The sequence below is a fragment of the Nanorana parkeri genome, unplaced genomic scaffold (assembly GCF_000935625.1).
Source record: "Nanorana parkeri isolate BGI_ZX_2015 unplaced genomic scaffold, ASM93562v1 scaffold1444, whole genome shotgun sequence".
Lineage (NCBI taxonomy): Eukaryota > Metazoa > Chordata > Amphibia > Anura > Dicroglossidae > Nanorana > Nanorana parkeri.
Window position 1 is genome coordinate 135003 of NW_017307712.1, and position 14857 is coordinate 149859.

Sequence of the window (14857 nt, forward strand, 5' to 3'; positions counted from 1 at the left end):
CCTCTCAATTCCTGCCACTGTGACAATGTTGTAACCAGAACAAGGAATGAAGGGAAATCTCCCCAATGGCACACTGGTTCTAACAGTTCCCTACTTCACCCAAAACAAAACGGGTTTGGCCATAGATACACTTTCAGCTTTGTTGTCATGCAGATAGTTAACTTTTAACACCACATTACACCATCCCCAGCACAACTATAGTCTTATGCTGAGGTCAACACTTCATTCATTCTTACTGACCTTAAGCCACCTCCCTTACAAGGAAACAGGAGCCATCGGGAAACCGTCAGATCATTGGAGATGACGAGGAAGGAGCGTTGTGTAGTAAATACAACGGATAAAATGCAAAGCTCTCCACACTGCAATAAAAGCATAAGCATTGTTTCAGTTAGTCATTTTGACTTAATACAAGTAGTCTGTCAGTGCTCATTAGGAAACATGCAAGTAAGCAGGATTTTTGGGTAACATTTCGTTTCCATGACAGACCTGTAAGTGAATGGCCCATCTATTTTTTTCTAAACAGTTACACATACTTTACTGATTTAATACCCTGCTAAATATCTACCCAGAGACCTTTCTTCAAAGTCCTTTATGCACGCATTTTTAAAGGGAAATTATAATTGTTTTTGGTAGATTTTTTCGTTATTTTATACGTTTTGACATCAGTGCTTTATATTTTGCTTTATGGATGTGCTGTATTTTTTTTTACCATTTATATAATTTTAGTTTTAAAAATAAACATAAAAATATGTTATATATTTATAAACATAAAAAATAAAAATATACGATACAAAGATGGCTGTGGTGTCACAGAGCATTATGGATTTTCTAAAGACGAAGCACAGCAGGAGCTGTTTTAAACCAACAGAACCTCTATTGGACTGGTCTCAAGTGAGCAGGGGGGGTGGACGGGGGGACGGACATGAGTCACTCCTCTTCTTCATTGAGTTGAGTGTGCAAACCTCAGCTTCAGCTACTGACTAATAAACATTTTTTTTTTCCCGTAAATCAATTAAGGATATCGTGTTAAACATGTAAGAAAATGTCTAGAGTCTCACCTACTGGCAGGTAATGTAAATATTAAATCAACCTTCTGCAAAATTTCACACAGAGCATTTTACCTAAAAAACTTTTTGCAACTGTACCTCTTAGTCCTGCGCCTAATAAAGAAATCATGAACAAATCACTATATATTAGCTATGAAGAAGAATGGTTTACCTGGAGAGTGAGAACAACTTTCTGTTCTTTCCATACTATCAGATCCCCAAACTCTCCACCTGATACCACCACCTCCCCATCTGGAGACCATGCAATGGCAGACACTGCCCCTTTGTGACGGCTTCGCTTCAGATTCCCTGCGGAGTAACAAACAGCTGTATAAAGCCTCTGTACGCTCACATTATACATAGCTTTTAGACACTAATTTACAGTCTCAACTTTGAAAAGCCGTACAATGAAAATTATACAAACATTCAAAATGTAATAATAGGAATGATAACATATTATACAAGTTATAAAATGCCCCCAAGTTATGAATAGAACCCATAAAAAAATGAATTTCATACCATCCCTGCATGGCACTCCCCAAAGCCGAACTGAGCCATCATGGGCGGCGGTTACTGAAACTTCATGCTTGGGATTTGTTGCAGATGTAATCACTGCACCTCCATGACCTTGCAATGTCTGTATCTGCTCCATCTGTAAAACAAATCTGGGATGAGCGAGTCCTATAGTCCTCAGCAAAGATACATAGCATTGCATGTGATGCAATAATAATGACTGCAATCCTTGGCAGGTTGTAGGTGTATATGTACTAAACTATCTTACCTGCAAAGGACTCCATTTGAAAACTGTGCCATCAGACCCAGCTGTATAAACCACTATATCAGCATCAGCTTAAAATGAAACAGCACAAAAACATGGTAAAAATTCACTCCCATTTCAGATAACTCAGTTATGTGGGGGCTGAGAAAAGGGGATGGCCTCAAAGTCTGTCTTGTTTTGACAACTGAGTGATGCTAATAAAAGGACAGTGTATTACATGTTGTTAACATGTAATACATATTATATATCCACTATTTAGGAAACCTATTATATTGAGTTAGGCTGACCATTCACTTATAGAACTTTCCAAAGTGGGTGGGCCTACCCAATGAACAAAAATTGATTACTCAATCAACTTTTGTTGAAGGAGCCAGGCCACAACGTTTCAGCTGAATAGTGACTGCAGCAAATCAGCTGAAGTATTCAGACAGTGGCTGGCGCTAGCTGTCAGAATACAATAGCTGGAGTGGTAGATTCATCCAAGCCCGCAGGCTGAATGCAACTTAAAAGGTGAAACTAATATATGAGATAGACTTATTACATGCAAAGCAAGATAATTCAAGCCGTGATTTGTCATAATTGTGATGATTATGGCTTACAGCTCATGAAAACTCCCAGAAAACCCCAAATCCACAACCTCAAAAAAGTAGATTATTACATGCAATCAATAAAACAAGGATTGTACATAGAACAATATCGGACCTCTGAAAAGTACAAGCATGCATATGTACTCAGTACTTGGTTTGGGCCCCTTTTGCAGCACTTACTGCAATTACTTTTGCACGATATTCTAATTATTCGAGTTTCACCTGTATATTACAACGTTTCTGAAAAGAACAATATGCTCATTGCACTAAGCTATAATTATTATGGTAATTTACCATAATGATCCCTATGTTAGGTCATGTTCCTGTTATTTTCAGCTTTCATTGATGAATAAAACGATTGTTATGACATATAACAGTCATAATAACTTAAAGTAAAATGAGCCTAATGAGAAGATATGGTTTTGTTAAAATGTGCAATGATATCAATCTGATCTGATTAACATGTATGGGCTAAAGGGTCTCCCTCACTATTGCATCTTCTGTCTACAACAATCCTTGCCGTTGGAAATGTGAAGCTCCAATTGCCTGATCTTTCTTTAATGATGTGAAAGTTCTGCTATTAGTGTCTTACCGCGACTATCTTCTGGCTCCCAGTAGGCCGCACTCTGGGTTAACTGGTTATGGTCAGTATGGATATTTGCAACCTCAAGGCCAGTAAGACTCCATACTTTTAGGCAGCCATCCCTGCCAGTGGTGATGACACGTTCCCCCTTGTAAGAGGAGAAAAGGAACTTAGATCCGGCAAACAGTGTCACTGATAAGCAGACGTGACCCAAAAATGTAAGGAGGACTACATACCATGCAAGCAACGCTACTGACTGCACTCTGATGTCCAGCAAATATCAGGAGCTGCTTCTGCTTGTGAATGTCCCACAGGCACAGAGCTCCATCTCCAGAACCTGAGATCTGCCACACAAAATACGCTCATATGTATACACATTTCATATATCCATATATGATTACACCAAATGATGATCGGCTTCCAAATAGTATTGCATACACATTTACAACAAAAGTTGTGGTGGGGTTTTAAAGAGGACTCAGAAGATTAGAAATTCGTATAAATGTCATAATAAAAGTTAAAATCAGTGCTAATATACATACATGATTATCAAGTCCCTAAACGTCTTGCCTATTTTTGCATTTCATACATAATTCATAATCCATTTCATAATGTGGATAACTTTGGGAAGTGCTATTTTGTAGTGGCTTCCAAATAGTAGAAGAGGAAATGAACGCACAGTAAAAGCTGAAGCATCATCTGTTCGTTGCACATTATCTCGGGTACAAAAGGTTTCTGAATCTTACCAGCATACCGCTGTCAGTCCAGGAACAACCAGTTACCCAGTCCTTGTGACATGACAGGAGGGTGCATGAAAGGATAGGTGGGTTTACTGACACATCCCAACAAAGCACAGACTAGAAGAGAGCAAAAATGAAAGGCATTTAACAAACAAATACCACAGGGCTTTTATAATATCATATGTACACCAGCCTATAGAAACCAGATATACAGTATCAGAAGTTTAAAGCTAAATTACAGGAATTATTTTTTCATTAAACTTACATTGGGCCAGCTTGGCTACATATAAGTATACAAGTGTCACATGTTGAGGGCTGGCTGATGGGGATGCAGAAATTCACTATAGTAGTCAATGCTGAATAAAGTCAGAATTGTCCTGTTCTGGGTGCCACTGGAGGGACTTGCCATCTGTACACTGAAATTGCTCTCTCCCGTACCTTCCAGTATGTTTTATCTCAGCTTCATATATCATCAATAACAAACTTCCAAGATAGGTTTGAATCTGATTGGCAGCTGTGAGAAACATCTTAGTATTGGTGTACTGATATTTCTTTGTAGGTGGAAAAGCACTGTTGTTTCTCAGTACTAGGTTTTCAGCCACAAAAAAAAGGTGCAAAGCTCCCTCAACGTTTTTAAGCTGAATACCAAACTATTCAAATTCATCTGAGGCCTCTTTTTTCTTCTTCCATGGAGATAAACAGGAATGTTCAAGGCAAGTTGGCATGTTAAATGTCTTAAAAGAAATGGCCCACTTTGTTAATGGTAAATACAGCTCTCATGCATCCTGCTGGACAGTGCTGGAGTGAGTGGGAGGGACTGAGTAGCTTTTACATCATCTCTTTAGATCCTGCTTATAGAGGAATGTGCTGTCAATGTAAAAAGCTGTGAGTGGAGCTAGACATGGTTATTACTGATAGGTCTATCAACCGTGCCAAGGTCTAAGCATCTACAGCAATAGCAAGGAAGACAACTGCAGTGGTTTTACTGCAGAAAAAGAGAGTGTTCTTACTCAGTGGCGTAACAATCACCATAGCGACCCAGGCGGCCGCTATAGGGTCCGTGCACAGGGGGGCCCGGCATCCCTCTGATACCGTGTGGGTCGCTATGGCGTCTCGGGTGCTGGCTTTCACTGACATAGCTCAGCAGCTGCTGTGAAGGAGAACGTTCCCCCTCACAGCTGCTGCGGAGCTGTGTCAGTGACAGCCAGCAGATGCGGCAGAATAGGCCAGTTACATCGGCATTTCCAGTAAAGGAGGCGGGGCCCGCCTAACAGCAACCCCGCCTCCTCTCACATCACTGGCCAGCGATCTAAGAGCAGGTGGGGCCAGTGATGTAAGAGGAGGCGGGGCCCGTCGATAGGAGGCGGAGCCCGGGAACGGAAGAGGATAGGCCGGTTACATCGGCATTTTCAGTAAAGAAGGAGGCGGGGCCCGCCTAACAGCAACCCCGCCTCCTCTCACATCACTGGCCAGCGATCTAAGAGCAGGTGGGGCCAGTGATGTAAGAGGAGGCGGGGCCCGTCGATAGGAGGCGGAGCCCGGGAACGGAAGAGGAGGCAGGGGCCCGGCGGCGGCGACCACGGAGGTGACAGGTAAGAGGCGTACAGCGCAACTGAGACCTTGCAGAGCCCACCATAGAGAGTCTATGGTGGGCTCTGCAAGTGGCATAACTAGTAGCAATCACGGGGCCCCATAAAAAAATTTGCTATGGGGCCCTGTGATTTCTAGTTACGCTCCTGTTCTTACTCTATCATAAGAAGTGTCTATCCAATGGTTCAACTGGCAAAATTAAAAGGTATTTACAAAATGTCCCAGAGGGTAAACAGAAAGCCCAGTCTAACTAGTATGGGCAGCAACATACAACACATATGCGATTATATAGTTTGATCACAGTTCTACTTTAGCTATCCCCTAAAATGTTTCCGTATCTCTTGCCCTCTAACACATCTAATCCTTTAACCTAACACTTTGCATAACCCATACAATTCACCATGCACTGACAGTATCCAGATTCCAATAATGAAAAGAACTGCTTCATGTTCTTGTCTATCCTTACCCGATCTTGTCCCCCAGTAGCCAGCAGTCTTCCATCTGAGCTGAAAGAACAGCATGTGACTGCTGCAGTATGACCCCGGAGAACAGAGACAGGGGAGACTGTGGGATCAGATTCCAAGAGACTTTCCACTGGCCAGAGACAGACTGAAACATCCTCTACAAAGTGTGAGAAAATGAGTTAATAAAACTTGTGTTCGGTAAAATCTTATGCAGTATTCTGAATAGTTAAAAAGATGTCAGAGGCAGTGTACTGCTAAACTGTATTCATTGTGTGGGGTGAGAGATACACATAAGGTCACAGTTCTAGGTACTGTATCTGTAGTTTGACCCCAAATTCTGTGCAAAGTCCTGAGTGAAGCAAAGACACACAGGGTTATTCACAAAAGGGTGAAGAGATTGGAGAAGGCAGGAGAAGTGAACAATCTAGGACAACGTAGCTGATTTGGAAACATTCTCCCATTCAGCTCACTTTCCAGTTCATCTATGTTGTCCTAGATGGTCACTTCTCCTGCCTTCTCCAAACTCTTCACCCTTTTGTAAATAACCCTGACAATAAAGGCAGGAATTATTCCTGAAATTCTATCTCCAACAAAAGACTACTTCCATGGTTGTGAGGAAGAGGTTTAACAACAAAAATATTAGTAATATTAACAGTGTTATTCACAAAAGAGTTTGGAGAAGGCAGGAGAAGTGAACAATCTAGGACAACATAGCTGAACTGGAAAGTGAACTGAATTGGATAACTTTTCCAAATCAGCTATGTTGTCCTAGATTGGTCACTTCTCCTGCCTTCTCCAAACTCTTCACCCTTTTGTGAATAACCCTTTAAATCTAATGCATCAATTATATCAATTTCTAAACTTTGTGAAGTCTTCAATTAGCAGTTTTACCAATCAGTAAATGGACTTCATTCTTACACAAAAAGAACTGTGGTATAACCGTTTTTAACTTGACTGTATTATTTCTTTCATTCCAAGGTAAACGAGTGCCATTCAGGGGTGAATCTAGCCAATAAGACGGTAACTATTTAAAGGAAGCCAAATATGTGAAGTCACTTTTTACCTGATGCAGAAGCCAGAAGCTTGGAGGAGAGAGCCAGGCCCATAATAGAGCGCTGGTGTCCACTCAGTGTGAGCCGACAAGAACATTGTCCTGGTAAGACATTCCACACACGAACCAAGCTGTCCGAGCTGCCAGTCACTAAAATGGTGTCAGAAAGCCACACCAGGCTACTCACTGCCACATCTGAAAAACTGCACTGTGTCACAAGATCCCCTGAAATACAAGAAGCAAGTCATTAAGAAATACTTGAAGCCCTGTTACAAACGACCACTGTCATTTTAACTGTCCTACATCTTTACTTTTACCCATTTAAACCAATGATTGATAATTAACGCTTATATAAATCCTTGTACCTGTACTTCCTAACATAAAAAAGACCCACCACCTGCTGTCTCTCACCATGTGAGCTGCTAGACAGTTACACTATGAGTGATCACATTATTCTCATTATTCACATGATTACATTATTCTCACAGGGTGCTATTCTTAGGAAGGCATGGAGAGACTAGGAATAGCTCAAGAATTACTTTCATCATTATAAAGTTCTGTAGCTGTATATCATGATGACTCATTAATTTATTCACAGACACTTCAAGTTTACTGATATGTCTTCTTTATTGATGACAGTTATATAATCCATTATTAGGACTTTCACTTATTGATGTGTAATACATGAAAGGGCATTGCACTATTTTAAGTTACTGATTTCATATACATCTATTGATCTAAATCACCAACGTCATTATCTCCGGCAAAACATTATGCTGTTTCTGCTAACCATATTTTTGGTATGGATATACATACTGTTTGAAAGAACGGGGATGCTACATCATGAGTGTGTGGCTGACAAAGCTGCAAGATTTGCTATATGACACTACCAACCCGGCATTGACTGAAATCCCTAATAAAAGTTTACAACGCTTTGCTAAATTCAAGCGTGGTGGAAGGTTGGGAGGTCCTACCTGGTACAAGAAAAGTATACCTTATAAAAGAGACCACTGAGTGATAGTCCATAAATAATCAAAGAAACCACTGGCACTCCAAAGTTCAAAACGTCATGTTCTCTTTATTCACATAGTGGTCTCACAATGTGTGGCAACCCAATTCGGTTCCTTCCTCAGGCAAACAAAGTGAGCAAGGAACCAAATTGGGTTCCGAAACGTTGCCACACATTGTGAGACCACTATGTGAATAAAGAGAACCTGACGTTCTGAACTTTGGAGTGCCGCTGACTTCTTCGATTATTTATGGATTGATGTGCGGCGCCATGCTCATTCACTGTTGCACCCTCCCATTACTAGTTGGGATTGGATTCCAGTTAGGAGTGCGATGGGATACGGACACCGAGTGATAGTGACTGCATGTGTATGAGAGTGTGTATATATAATGCATATGTGTGTATATATAACACAATCATGAAACTACACACACATACTCCTAGACACACAATTAAATATTATATTGCATCCTCCTGTAAATATAGTTATGTTTCTATGAACTTTATTATTTACATCTGTTTTACATCAGGGAACATGTATTTTAGCTTCATATAATTGTTGACCCGGATGAGATTATTTTTATCCTGATCTACAAATAGAAAAATAAGCTTTGTTTCCTCTTACCAGTAGCCACACTGTAGACACTAACAGAATCAGAATGATATCCAACAGCCAGCAGTTCTCTGTTGGGGGACAGGGCTAGAGAAAGCACTGGAGACTGTGCATTCTTTTCACAGGCATGTCCGTGTAGTCTTCCGAGACCACCAGATGATACTTGTACCTGTATATGAAAATACACATACTTATTACTTATCCAAAAACGTTTTCCTAAGTTTGCCATGAATCCGAATGTGGTTCATTACCTTGCCATCCTCTCCGCCAGTTAGAAGGTATTCACCATGATGCAGAAAGTTAGCAGTCAAAGCTGAACCACTGTGAGCTCTAAATTTAGACAATTCAACTTGTGCTTCCCATGACCAAAGTGACACCCAGCCATCAAGGTAACCAGAGACCACGACACTGCCTTCCATGGAGAAGGACACTGTTCTTACTGAAGAGGAACCACTCATAACCTAAAGAAATAAGTGTAATGTTAGCAATCTTTCATACATAATTAAAGCAGAATTAAACTCACCTCCCATCCCTCCCTTGCCAGGATCTTCATCCAGACTTTGACCAGGTTTGGATCTTAGGCCTTCTTGATTAGCTGGAATGATGTAATTCCCGCACATGCACATAAGGGTTCATTTATTCCTGCACTGAGGTGGTCTATGAAAGTGCATTGAGATGTGCAAGCACAGCTCAGTGTACATTCTGAAGAAGACTGCAGTCAGGTAAGTTACACTTGTGCTCATATGTTTACATACCCTGACAGAATTTATGATTTCCTGGCCATTTTTCAGAGAATATGAATGATAACACGAAAACCTTTCTGTCACTCATGGGTAGTGTTCGGCTGAAGCCATTTATTATCAATCAACTGTGTTAACTCTTTTCTAATCACAATGACAACAGAAATGACACAAATGGCCCTGATCAAAAGTTTACATACCCTGGTGATTTTGGCCTGATAACATGCACACAGGTTGACACAAAGGGGTGTGAATGACTATTAAAGGGAACCATCCTCACCTGTGATCTGTTTGCATGTAATCAGTGTGTGTGTGTATAAAAGGCCAATTGAGTTTCTGGCCTCCTGACAGACCCTTGCATCCTTCATCCAGTGATGCACTGACGTGTCTGGATTCTGAGTCATGGGGAAAGCAAAAGAATTGTCCAAAGGACATGCGGGAAAAGGTCATTGAACTGTATAGAACAGGAAAGGGATAAAAAAGATATCCAAGGAATTGAGAATGCCAATCAGCAGTGTTCAAACTCTAATCAAGAAGTGGAACATGAGGGGTTCTGTTGAAACCAAACCACATGTTATCATTCATATTCCTTGAAAAATGGCCAGGAAATCCTAAATTTTGCCAGGGTATGGAAACTTAGGAGCGCAACTGTAGTTTTATTGCAGAACAGAAGTAGCATATGTCTTCTGCAATGAAGAGCCCACATAAGTTTCACTTAAATGTGCTGTGTAGTCTAAAAAATAGGTGGTCCTACTACTTACTGCACTTCTTTTCCAGTTTTCCAGTCGCACCACAGATATCTTCCCATCCCAAGAGCCAACTGCCACTACGTGACCTCTGGGGTGAAACGCAACACAGTTAAGGGGGCTGGAGAAAGAGGTAGAACTTAATGGAGAATAGCGGCTGGTATCCCATGTCTGGAAAAGAGAAAGGAGGAGAATTGTAAGATAAAGGACTGTTCACGTGACATATAATACATGCAAATACATTTAATAAGCCAAACTCACCTTCAGTTGGAAGTCTAGAGAGCAGGTGATAAGCTGTCTATGATCTGCACTGACACAGCATCCTGTGACCTGTCGACTATGTGCTTCAATTCTGTGTAAACTGTGAAAAAGCAAAACACAGTCATGTATTAAAACAAGTAAATAAATGTCATCATGAACAGCTTACATTGCAGTGCCTCTTGGTATGCATAACATTTTCTTTTTGTGGCTACTTGAGAGTTAAAGCACCTGACAGTTTCATACATCTCTCTAGGTCTCCGGTGCCTGAGAGTTAGGATAACATGGCAGGGCGATATCACTGTTGTAGTATCCATGAGATATAGGAACCCAGGAGCTGACCACCTTACCCCACTTCACCTGAAAATAAAATATTATTTTACAAAAGTAAGAATTAGGCACGTAGGTGCTTTTAGTCTAAGTAAGGCATACACATTACCTAAAGGTGAATTCACATCCACCGCTGCCCTACAACGCACAGCCGCTGGTGTGCGTTACCTGGCACAGTGCTGATGCGCTGATTTCATTGCATTGCACTGTGTAACTTTTTTTTTTCCTCTATTGAAATGTCACAAGTGACATTTCATTCATTTCTAAGGGTGGTGTGAACTGTGCCCATCCGCGACAAGGCTATTGCCTTGCCTTGCATTGGGGCTGCACTGGAAAAAATGATGTGAATCCAGCCTAAATGTATGTTCTACCCCAAAAGGTACACACCCATGTACACTGGTATCCTGAGTGTATACATGTGCGGTGTATTACTCCCTTATTTCTGCACTAAAGTTAACAAACTGAAAATTCCAACACTACCAATACTTGCATTCAATAGTCTATAGACAATCCAAAATCCCAGCTAGAGTTGCTTGCACACACCTGCAGCAACTGTCAGTCTCCCTGCTCAGCCAGATTAGTGAGGCGCTTCTGGTTAGGCAGTATTGGGTCTTGTCCACTCTAGCCCTCCCCATCCATTATTACTTCTCATCGCTATGATCAGCTGCCTCAATGGACAATAGAAATGTGCAGAAAGTGGCAAGAAGCTGGGATTTCAAAGGATCCCTCAGGAACCTTCCCCTTTTTTGTTCTTAAATTGACAGTCACTACACTGGGAATTTGCCGGAACAGAAATGTAGGAACTGCCACTGCTGACTCGCTTCTGAAGGTGCAGGGTCCAGGACTGGCATCCTTGCTTTACTATTTACTGAGTCACCGACACAAAACATGCATATGCATATAAAATGTCCAGACATCTGCAAACTGTCTAACAAAATTCATGCTTACACTTAGGGGTTGATTTATAAACAATTCTTCGTGCCAATATCTGTAAACATTCACTCTGTGTGAATATATGCCAAAAGTAACGTTCTTTAGTTATGAAAAGTGGAACGAATTTTGAATATTTCCATGTAATATCACATTATGGCCACTAGATGGTAAAGAGGAGCAAAATAAATACTTATTTCCTATGTTCCTCTACACCTCTCTACTACTCCCCTGCAAGGGGAACGGCCCTGCAAGCGATGTAAAAATAGTTAAAATCGGAGTTTAATAGATTTTAATATATTTTAACGTTTATGCAGGTGTTATTACCACAGTGAAACAAATTTACTATGGTAAGTACTGAAAAGATATATTTATTTTTTTCGTCCAGAAAATATGAAACACTGCATAGAAATATTGTGCAATATTCTCTGCAGCCACCAGGTGGCGCTCTAGTCTCTTTCACAAAAAGCATTGTATCACTCCTTGAGATATGCTTAGTTTAATCTGCTTATATTTTACTTTTCCCTCCTCCCCTTCATCAACATGCTAATAACATTTTCAAACAAAACCTTTTTTTCATTACACAGCTTATTTTAGATCCAGTAATCTCATCGCTGGGTCTCTGTGCTTCTAAATGCAATGCAGCCAAATCATGGCTGGTGGGAGGAGCCAACAGGGTGCTGTACATAGCTTCCTGAAAACTTCACAGCCCCCTGCCTCAGTATTCCTCCCAAAAACCCTCAGACCCGATGCAAACAGTGGACTGACTCTTGGGAGGCGTTGTGCAAATGTCTGAAAGGATGGGTGCCATTCTGGAAGAGTAGGTGTTCCAAGGCAGACTGCATCTCCTCCAGAATCTCTCAGGTAATGCCCATAAGTAATACTGAGCCTCCATTTTTGAAATGACTGAAATCCAATGAATGAAATGGGAGGACCGGGGACAGAAAGCTGAGGAGGAAAGAACTAGAGGATACTGAATGTCATTCAGCCACAATAGAAGGAGGGCTCTATATAACTTGCTGCAGCTTCTAATAAACATTGTGAGAAGCTCGCATCTTGGAATGAAAGCAGAGTAAGTAATTTCAGTACAAAAGAGGAGTCTGTACAAATGTCAAAGACTGAAGGTAAGGCTTTCAGCTTGAAAGAAAGCCATCTTCACAGCAGTGCCTCGTGCGTTTTTGCACAACTTAGCAGGAGGTTTCATTCAGAAAAAGGGAGCTGCAAAGCTATCAGCTTTGCTGAGCCACTCTTTCGTTAAACTATACAGCTTCATATGTCATAATATGTTTATGATTTGTCATGTATTAAATGTTTTTAACAAAGATTGCATATATAATAAAAAGAACAGTTTAAAACATATCAACTTTATTTAAAAAAAATCGGAAATCCAATTCACCACAAACCATTATAGCTGTCCTAAAGGATCTTATATAAATGTCTCTTACCGACATCCGTCTGTTATATTCCAGATCTCCATTATTCCATCGTAGGAGCCAACACAGAGTAATGTGTCAGAAATAAATGTACAGGTAGATATCCCGTCACAGCCACTGTACAGTGTTCTGACTTCCTGTAACAAAACATAAAGAGGCAGTAGTTGATGTAAAGAAAATACTGGGCTGAGAACAGCGCCCTCCTGGTAAGTGCCAGCACTTTCCCTGGTTCCCATCCTTTACCTCCATACTGCATTCCTCTTAGCAGAAGGTGGCCATACCCCCCAAAACACAGGGCTACACCAGTCGCCGCTCAGGATCCTTTGCCACTACTGCACACCTGGGGGGGGTCCCCGTCTGGAGCCACACACGCACAGGAGGATGGTTGCCCTCCTTGAATGACGGAGGGGAACCTTGGCCTTTCTCGGACGGGGGTCCGATAAGGGATCCCTGTATGTGCTGCGGCAGGAAAAACCTGGAGTAGGTCCCAACACATATCAGGGTTAGGCTCTGCCCTGAGGCAAATAGAAAATGAGCCCTGAAAACAACAAACATTACGATGTCCCTGTGTAGCCGGAGGAAACACAAAAAAACTGAATTGGGATAGAAGGAGGGGTCTTTTTATCTAATGTGGTTGATGTGTTTCCTGTTGCAGGCAGGCGGAGCCTTATCTCATTGGCTGTCCTGGAAGATGACTGGGGAAATACTTTCTACAAAAGGCATCTTGCAGAACCATGTACACAAACATAGAAATACCCGAACCAACCTTCTAATTATAAGGAAATGCTCACGAGAATTAATGGACGTTTCCTGGTCCCATACGCACATATAAGTGTTAAAGCGGACCTTTAACCTCTGATTAAAAATCACATCAGTATACAGCTCTGCATACTGATATGAAACCATCTTACATTCATCAGCTAAAGAAACATATTTTTATTTTACTTACAATTTCTTGTTTTCTACTTCCTGGTTGTCTTTGGCAAAAGTGACGTAGCCTGTGCCCAAGCGTTGCATCCTGGGAAGGTTACATCAGCAGAGCATTGCTGGGAAATCTCATCTGTAATCTCATGAGATCCCAGGGAAAGGCATTTTCCTCCCTTGAGATGAAGTGCATGGTCACATGTCCTAGGTCACATATGCCAGAGTTCCAGGAAGTAAAGGGAGATCTAGTAACCTGCCCCAAGTTAACATGGCCACTGACAGAAGGCTGGGGAAGAAAAGAGAAATAAGGTATGCAAAGAATACAAAGCCTGCAATTATCTAGAAGTATGTGTTTGTAGAATGTCAGTAAGAAATATTTCTAAAGGTGTGTTTGTTGTTATTGTAAAGATATGGGGAAAGGTCCACTTTAAAATAGTATGTCAATTACAAGTAATTAATGTAGATTTGCATTTTTGCATTGTAAATTTGTTATTAACTTATTAGGTTTCCCAACATCCAGTGTTCTTTACAAAGACAAATTTGAGGCAATTGTTAATCGCTAGACATACATTCGACCTTTGAACTATGAATGAAGACTATTGCATTACATGCACTTGCACACCTCTAACATTAATATATAGGATTTTAGGTTTGTGTAGCTACTTTTAATTCTCTAGTGAACCGTTTATTAATTGGGACTGTTCAGGCGCTACATCATTGATGTACATGCATCATATTTTTTCTATAACTATACTTCCTTTTTATTTAGATGGTTATTAAACCCTCAGCTTTTTTTGCGTATATCTACTGCGAGCAAGCAGTAGATATATGCAAAAACTAAAAAACTTTTCAAACAGGTTTAAACTTTCCAGTGTCTCCGCCGCGCGCTCCCATTCAAAGCTCTGAAGAGTCTCGGGCGGCCGCAAAGGATTTTGGGGCGGGCGCATGCGCAGTTCAGATGTTCGGCCGGGAGACGAGGAGAGACACAAGGTAAGTATATAGAGCAGCGTGCACCGGCACAGACTCCATGAGACT

General features: G+C 41.1%; 1 protein-coding gene across 1 annotated transcript in view; it reads right to left on the bottom strand.

The window, feature by feature from the left end:
* Window positions 1–14857, bottom strand: part of TEP1 (telomerase associated protein 1) — a 63093-nt gene that overhangs the window by 9028 nt on the left and 39208 nt on the right. The window contains exons 36-48 of the mRNA XM_018570023.1: window positions 10209–10308; window positions 9963–10118; window positions 8713–8922; window positions 8474–8630; window positions 6852–7064; window positions 5791–5945; window positions 3741–3851; window positions 3231–3338; window positions 3004–3142; window positions 1828–1895; window positions 1566–1698; window positions 1219–1355; window positions 241–359 (exon numbers count right to left, since the gene is read on the bottom strand). Coding sequence (XP_018425525.1) covers window positions 241–359; window positions 1219–1355; window positions 1566–1698; window positions 1828–1895; window positions 3004–3142; window positions 3231–3338; window positions 3741–3851; window positions 5791–5945; window positions 6852–7064; window positions 8474–8630; window positions 8713–8922; window positions 9963–10118; window positions 10209–10308 — 1806 coding nt within the window. The remainder of the gene's footprint in view (window positions 1–240; window positions 360–1218; window positions 1356–1565; window positions 1699–1827; window positions 1896–3003; window positions 3143–3230; window positions 3339–3740; window positions 3852–5790; window positions 5946–6851; window positions 7065–8473; window positions 8631–8712; window positions 8923–9962; window positions 10119–10208; window positions 10309–14857) is intronic.